A 7,554-nucleotide genomic window follows, 5' to 3' on the forward strand; every position below is an offset into this window, starting at 1 on the left:
TGATGTTTAACTTATAACATGTATTGATAGATACTCCTTGTATCTTTGCAATTCTACAAATCTTGATTATTGATTATTGTTCAGCTTTCTTTCAAAACGGGACGTAGATTTTAGAGAGCTAAGAAAAATTGCACAGTAGTTATCACGGTAACTGCGCACTTCCGCACGCGAGCACATGTAGAAAGGCTAGTTAGAGTAAAGAGATCGTGATTCATGAGAGGAAAAAAACAAAGATAGAAGAAGGGTTGGGGGATAAGAATGAAACATAATTGTTACACACAACACAAAGCTGCTTATGTCAGTTATGTGTATTCAACTATAGTTTAAATGTTACCACGTACCGATCTTGAACCATTCGCGTAAACAACGACACCGTTCATGAGGTCTTTTCCATTGTTTAATTGTTTTGGGTTAGTAGATTCTTACACAATAAGTGTATATTTATGTGTCCAAGCCGTGACCGGGGGCAAACATCAAATGAAAAGAGCATATATATGAAGCTGCTTAACACAAAAAAAAGAAGGAAAAAAAAAGAAAGGTGTTCACTGGGGGGAACTCCCCCCCTACTCTCCCCAGCCAGTGGTTGCACGTAACTAACAAAGACATGAAAAGTTACATCTCTGACGTGATCTTGCAAAGGTAATAACTAACAAAGGTATTAGTAGTTGATTATGGTTTTCTCCTGAGAATCAAAGCCAACAAATAACTGAGGGCAGAGTCAGTTGATGAAAGTGCTACGATGAGCAACGCCACAAGAACAAGAGTGAGAGTCGCAGTCTTCAGCTGCATAAATCAATACAAGAACCTCAAATTTTTTAACCATGTCAAATTGTAGTTAATCCTGACGGAATCAAATGTTGTTTAAATACGTATCCACAGGTTGACTAAAATTTTAAATATTGACAATTATATTTTCATATTCACAACTGAATTTTGCGAGTCTTTAAAACATACCGTGCTACGGAAACCTGGCCATTCAATGTACTTCAGCTGGCTTGGCTGCTCAAGCAGAAAATTGAATAATGACCTCAAAGACCTAGAAAAAGTAGAAACACACCAATCAACTAAGTATTGATAATTGCAACTTATGTATGATACAATGAGCTGTTGTTCTAATGCAAGTCCACCGAATGGGGTGTCAATTTGTGGAAGGCCTATTACTACTAGTTCTAGGAATGGAGATTACCACACAGTTTCTTTGAAAAGACTCAGAAGGAAGGGCTCCTGAGGTACTCCATCATCAGCACTCAACTGATGATGATCCTTCCCCACAGAAGCAGCATATGCGGTGCCAACCCGACGTACAGCCAAACATTGAATCCCTTCTCTACGAATCTGCAGTGGCAAGCCATATGAATAGATATGCATTTGCAAGATAAATGGTACAAACCTTCAAATTCCAAAAGGAAGAGACTATTACCCTTCTACACGTCACTGAAATGGCGTTGTGATCAGTGATCTTGGTCCCCCTATGTCCAAACGGTAGTTTAGCATGACCTGGATGATGAATCAAACCTGTCATGGGGAAGAAGAAAATCAAATGACCATGACAACATCGAAAAACTTTGATTCAAGTAATATCGAATACGAAAAAGAGTGTCATTGACTCATTGAATACCTGAACAGGTTACCACAGACTGCGAAACAGCTGCCATCCTATGTCAAAATTGTGCAAACCAGACTGAGATAAACACACAGATATTACATATATCTACATATACACACACTCCAACTCACATTAAGTGACTAAAGAATGATACTGACTTGGGAACTTGCTGAAAGAAACAGAGCAAAAGTGGGAACAACAATTTTAGAGTTCCTAATTACTCAACCTGAAAATTCAATTCAAATTTCCATCTGGGTATGTTTACTAAATTCGAGTTCTTTAACCCCGTGAAAGCCAAAAATCAACGAGAAATCTTAGCCAACCTAACCCTATAATGTAAAACCCATGAAACAATTGTGGTTTATGCATGAAAGGTCAAAACTTTCAATCACTCTACAATTAAAATTGAAATTTTTTTCTCACTCAAAATTTAGGGGATTCATATACGTAATTAATTGATGAACCATGGACAACAGTTGCAACACAAGACGTGGTTTTGAAAAGCAGAGAATTGAGAAAGAAGAGAAAGTGAGCGCTTACCTGCTCAATTGGTTATTCTGGACTGGGGGCATGCCCAAACTCAGCTCAGAGTTTCAGGGATTGGAATGGGAGAGCCAACGAATGCAGCAGGACTACACCGTTTTGCTTGGCGGCCTATATACGAAAACACTGTGTTTTGCTCAGTACAAAATTTAAGGCAACACACATTTATACTCAAATTTGATAAGCAAACAGACATGGAGACAAAGTACACACACAGACACAAGTGAAAATCAAATCGCCGCGTGCACACGCATACACTCTTTATACTGTATTTTCGAAAGTGAACAAACATGGAGGTGAAGCAGAAATACATAATAATATGGATGTGAAGATCATAGCATTCATGGACATATATAAACACACAAAAGCCAGCCACACAAACTCACATACAGAATGTATACTCTATTACGAAAAGTAAACAAAAAACAATGAGCTGAAACAGAAACCAGCACACCAGTTACAACATGGAAATGAAAATCATAGCATTCACATACACAGACAAACCACACGAGCACAGATGCACATAAGAACAAACACAGCAGGCACTCTCTATTCTAAAAAACAAACAAACTGTGGAGGTGATGATAGTAGTTGCCAATGCTTCTTGCGTCCGTTTGATCGTATCTCCAGCCACCCCAGTCCCCTAGATCTTATAGTCAGTATCTCAGTGACTAAGAACAAAACCATCCCAGTTCAAGCTCTCTCCCCTCTGGTATCCATTTTTCATATTGATTAAGGTCATTCTGGTACCATGATTCATTGAAATCTCAATGAAAGAATCTCATTTTCATAGAAGATACAAATAGTACAGCTACGGCAAATCTAAGATGCCATTAATGCTTGGCTCCCAAATAACTTCCTTCATCAGACAGCTAAATAGTGTACAAACTTCCTCTATCAGCATCCAAGTCAAAATAAAGTCAAGTCACACTGATACACGAACATCAATATATATTGGTTTGTCATTGAGCTTTGTTCTCCCATATGTGATTACAATCAACTTCCATAACAAACCATATGTGCTTACTAATCAGGCCTACGGATACACAAGTCTAGACACCATAAAATATCAAAATCCTCAACTGTCAGTATCTAATTCAACAAAACAGATATACTACTTTTCACCGATTATAACTTACAAGTCTTACTTCCCTTTGTTTCTTTACAAAAGCCCCAACTTCAAACTACCAGTAGTGCTGAGAATTAAACTATCACCAATCACATAATCATAATAATATTAATAGGCGTATACAAGACTAATTCAAGTTCTCATTGTTCCAGTCTCTATCTTAAGTGGGTCAATTGCAAAATAGATATACTGTAAAAGCAATAAAGGTTCGACTTTTCATACCCCAACATAAGCAACCATAAACTTGAATAATGCTTAAAAACACAAACCCAACTCAAAAGACAATACCAATTCCCAGAAACATTAACTGAACCCATTGTGAATATAACCCCAATATCGATCAAACAGATTGATGTATTACCTTTACAACTTGATGAGAACAATGGATGAGAGTGAAACGAAAGCCGGCCACACGACCTCTACTGTGTTTTTGACGGCAGAGAGGGAAGTGTAGAAGCTGTTTGTGTTTTTGTGGGGTCTTGCGCAAAACAACGATCAATTTAAATCTATTGAGTGTAATTTTCAGAAAAAGAGAGGACAAACTTGGTAGTTCCACATATTTTCAAGAGCCTACTGTAGAGGGTGTTCTTCGGATTTTTTTTCGAAAATTAACAAAATGATCAATTATAAACTGTAGAGAACGAGAGATAATAAGAGAATCATCATCTTATTTATTGATAGGAGCTATTTATATAAGGAATTACAAAATACCAATATGGTAATGATAATGAATACATAGTCTTATTCTAACTACATATCCTGATGGCATAAGACCAACGCACACATATGAAATATCCTATAACACTCCCCCTTGTGCTATGCGCCGGTATGCCGGTGGTGTTGATATGTCGTCTCGTTAAAAACCTCGTCAAGTAACAAAAACCATGTGGAAGAAAAACTAAACATTGATCGTAGGAGAAAAAGAGTACGACGCACTCTTCACATTTGATAATGACATGTATGTATGTGCTAGACTCCCTCTGAAGTTTGCACCTCCCCTTGATCTTTACATCAATCATAGGGCTCTTCTTGATTCTTACTAATTACGGAAATTTCAATAACTTAAGATGTCAATGCTCTTTAACATGTCTTCAAATGTGGCATTGGGCAATGATTAACTACATTATGCCGTATTGTCCTCAAACATGATCTTTTACACTTGGATCTTGAGGAGAAGGCCGCTTGTGAACTCAAAACATAAGTTCGTGCAGGAAATTTGATTTCCGCACAGCATAACCTTCAGTTACTAGAACAGCCGTAACTTCCTCTAGGCTCTTGGGCTATGTTGATTAAATCTGAACAGTTCTGTCGTTTTTTTTTATCATCGAATCATTCTTCTTCTTCCTCCCCAAAACTATTTCTTTTGAAGCATAAAGTAACTTCGCCAGGGTCAAGTTGAACCAGATAGTTGTATCCTTTAGATAGACGTCCGAAACTGCAGCACAAGCGGAGATGAATTTCTGTCTTAGGTCACTGCATGACAGACCTCTATCTGATCAATCAAGTTGGTGTTTTTCATTTTATTTTGTTGTTATTTTCAATTTCGTTGTTTGTTATATACTCTTTTTGAACGGATATTGGATTGGTTCTAACAATACACATTCTGGTTCGTCAGGACTTTTATTTGCAGAAACAATGGGATGTGCAGGCATAAGGCTGGATGGTTAAACACCACCTTATACTTTAAATGTTGTGCTATGTGCCTACAAAGGTATTACAGTGGCTCAGGCTCGTTTGAGCGTACGGCTGCAATCCCCTTTCCCGTAAGCTTTACAAAGTCCCGTCGAAATTGACTGTTTTGCCAAAATCAGATTCTCGGACAGATTCGTTCTACTTTACTAAAATGGCCATAACTCACTCAATATAATAGGTATGATCAAATTGTTCATGTCCCTGGAAAGTAGACACATATACCTTTCCAATGGTACTAAATTCACCATTTTCTAGTGAGTAAGATTTCCTGTAGGTCCCGTGGAATTTGACCTACGAAACTTGACAGATTCTGATTTCGCTTTTGATGTTTCTTTCTTATGTAAGGACAGAATAGTCCTCAACCTTTCATACCATTAAGTATTGAAAAAGGAGTTACTGCCATTACATTGGCGTTACGTGGGCGCATAGCTACACTTAGCTTCACAACTTTTCATAGTGAACGAGATGTCAAGTCTTTCGTATTGTATTGAGTACATTGATACGTCTTATTATACTTAGATGAGAACTCCATCTCTTAACACATATTTGTCAACTTTCTTTAGACAAAACAACATATTTCTCTTTAGAGTAAAGACTTTGATTAATCATGGGTAAATGTAGGCCTCACTTTCGTTAAAGCGCCTAAGCCTATTGATGGAAAATCATCATCAATACAGTCATCGAGTGCCTTTTCGAGACTGTGTCTTCCCAAGATCTTTTTCATTCTTAACTTCGGATGTTGATACATATTGACATCTCTTGATCCATCAAGAGTCCATGTAAATCCGGAATGAACACACAAAGACATAATTCACCATATCCCTTCCAAATCAAGTAGAGTCCATGTGCGTTTCAATACCTTTAGCAAACGCGTGATCTTGTGGTCTGGAGCCACTTGATTCAGATGAACGAAGTTCGTTTAAAACCTTCATGTATATCTCTGATCCCGTAGAGATGTTATTATGACCACATGCAGCCACATTCATAGGCTGCATGTTCAGTTATTCGGAAACTACCAAACTGATAAAATAGTGGAGTGTAATGACTTCCATTACGAGATCATATCTCATCCCAGTGCGTTTTAGTGAGAGACCTTGCGCCATAAGGTGAGTCTAAGCACTTGTTCTCATTACGCTATCTAACAAAAACATAGTTGATAGGGTTTAGCTTATGATGTCGGCATCACCTGTCCAAGGACCTATCTCTTTGTTAATGTTGGATCACATCTTTTCATTAGGCCAATCAACTAAGTTGATATCCATCAACGAATGGTGGTTTGATAATAGACTCATTATCCCACGTCCTTATGTACACTAATGTAATACTTATAGAGATCTCTATATGGATTGGATTGGATTTGACATTGAGGCGTCCCCCAGCGATAATCACAATTCAGACTTCATGAGACAGATTTGAGTATCATTGATCAATGAATCAGGTTGTGCCAAGCTCGCTTTCTTCCTAATGCGAGAAAGTATCGAACCTAAGGACCTCCCTCCTTTTGGGGAGCCACACGGCCTTGTGACACCAATTTTGCCACTATATGGCGTCATCATATCACCATCCATGGTGATGGCGTCAAGACCAACTCTTTTGGTCGCGCTATGTCCTCTTGATAGGACATCAATATTTGCAGCATGTGATCTCGTCACTTTAACACTTTAAACATTTGGGATCAAGATGAGACTTAGTGAGGACAAACCACGACAATTCACGTCGTTCCACTTGAACACTTGAACACTTGTGTTCTTATCTCCCTCTAACGGCGGAAATATTGTCTCATTAAAGTGACAATCCGTAATTTAGCGGTGAATGAGATCGCCTGACAAGGTTTCTACATATGTGAATTATAGGTGGAGGTTCATATCCAACCTAAATATTTATTCATCTTAAATGACTCATCATTGTGTGCAGTGACATTGCGATTTGACACCTAGAAATAACATCTAGCCGAGCTCAAAGATTGGAGATCCGTTTCGATCCTGTTAGAGCTCAAGGATTGCAATTTCGTGTCAATCTTGGTACACAGTCACTAGCTGTAGTACAACAATATTCAATGATGGTTGGTCGTAGATGAATAGTAAAGCTGTATGCAAATATTGCATAGCCCCAAGACGCAATAGAAAGATTGGTGTGCATCAATAATGTTCGTGCGACAAACTAAAGTTGTTTGGTCGTAGCCTTGGTAAGTGTGTATTGCGTGTGAACATGGGGTACGTGACACTTCAACTTATATCCCGATAAACTTCTTTAAAGAATGGATGATGAGCCCGTAGAAGTATATGCAACATAAGTAGTAGATAATAGTGTAACACGTGACCAGTGTGTTAACACTTCAACCAACACCATAAAACATTAAAAGTTGTCCGCAAGTTTGTTGTATCTATCTACATAGTTTGATGTAAGAATGAAATGTTCATTTTTGTACCATTTAACGTAGGAGGGTCTCACTCCTAATTTAGCTAAAAAATAGGCTTTTAAAACGAGCAATGAGCATTGCAAGGGGCCACTGAAATATTGAGGGAAGGCTAGTGCACCTCAATTGCTTGAGGAATTGACCGGACGGCCTCCGGGAAGTTAGAGC

General features: G+C 38.2%; 1 protein-coding gene across 1 annotated transcript; it reads right to left on the bottom strand.

The window, feature by feature from the left end:
- Positions 1-586: 586 nt before the first annotated feature.
- LOC101294420 lies at positions 587-2,374 on the bottom strand. Its single transcript, XM_004290698.1, has 6 exons — positions 2,147-2,374; positions 1,619-1,681; positions 1,421-1,515; positions 1,187-1,335; positions 955-1,036; positions 587-783 (listed from the first exon to the last, which is right to left on the bottom strand). The coding sequence occupies exons 2-6, from the start codon at positions 1,653-1,655 to the stop codon at positions 670-672; spliced, it is 477 nt and encodes a 158-aa protein (XP_004290746.1). The 5' UTR covers positions 1,656-1,681; positions 2,147-2,374; the 3' UTR covers positions 587-669.
- Between the last annotated feature and the right edge of the window lie 5,180 nt (positions 2,375-7,554).

This window comes from Fragaria vesca, linkage group LG2 (assembly GCF_000184155.1).
Source record: "Fragaria vesca subsp. vesca linkage group LG2, FraVesHawaii_1.0, whole genome shotgun sequence".
NCBI classification, from domain to species: Eukaryota; Viridiplantae; Streptophyta; class Magnoliopsida; order Rosales; family Rosaceae; genus Fragaria; species Fragaria vesca.

Excerpts from the sequence above, each read along its gene's own strand:
- LOC101294420 (XM_004290698.1), bottom strand. The coding sequence starts at position 1,655 with ATGGCAGCTGTTTCGCAGTCTGTGGTAACCTGTTCAG. Across the intron at positions 1,516-1,618 it reads GTCTGTGGTAACCTGTTCAG|GTTTGATTCATCATCCAGGT; the intron begins GTATTCAATGAG and ends TCCCCATGACAG. Across the intron at positions 784-954 it reads GGCCAGGTTTCCGTAGCACG|CTGAAGACTGCGACTCTCAC; the intron begins GTATGTTTTAAA and ends TGATTTATGCAG.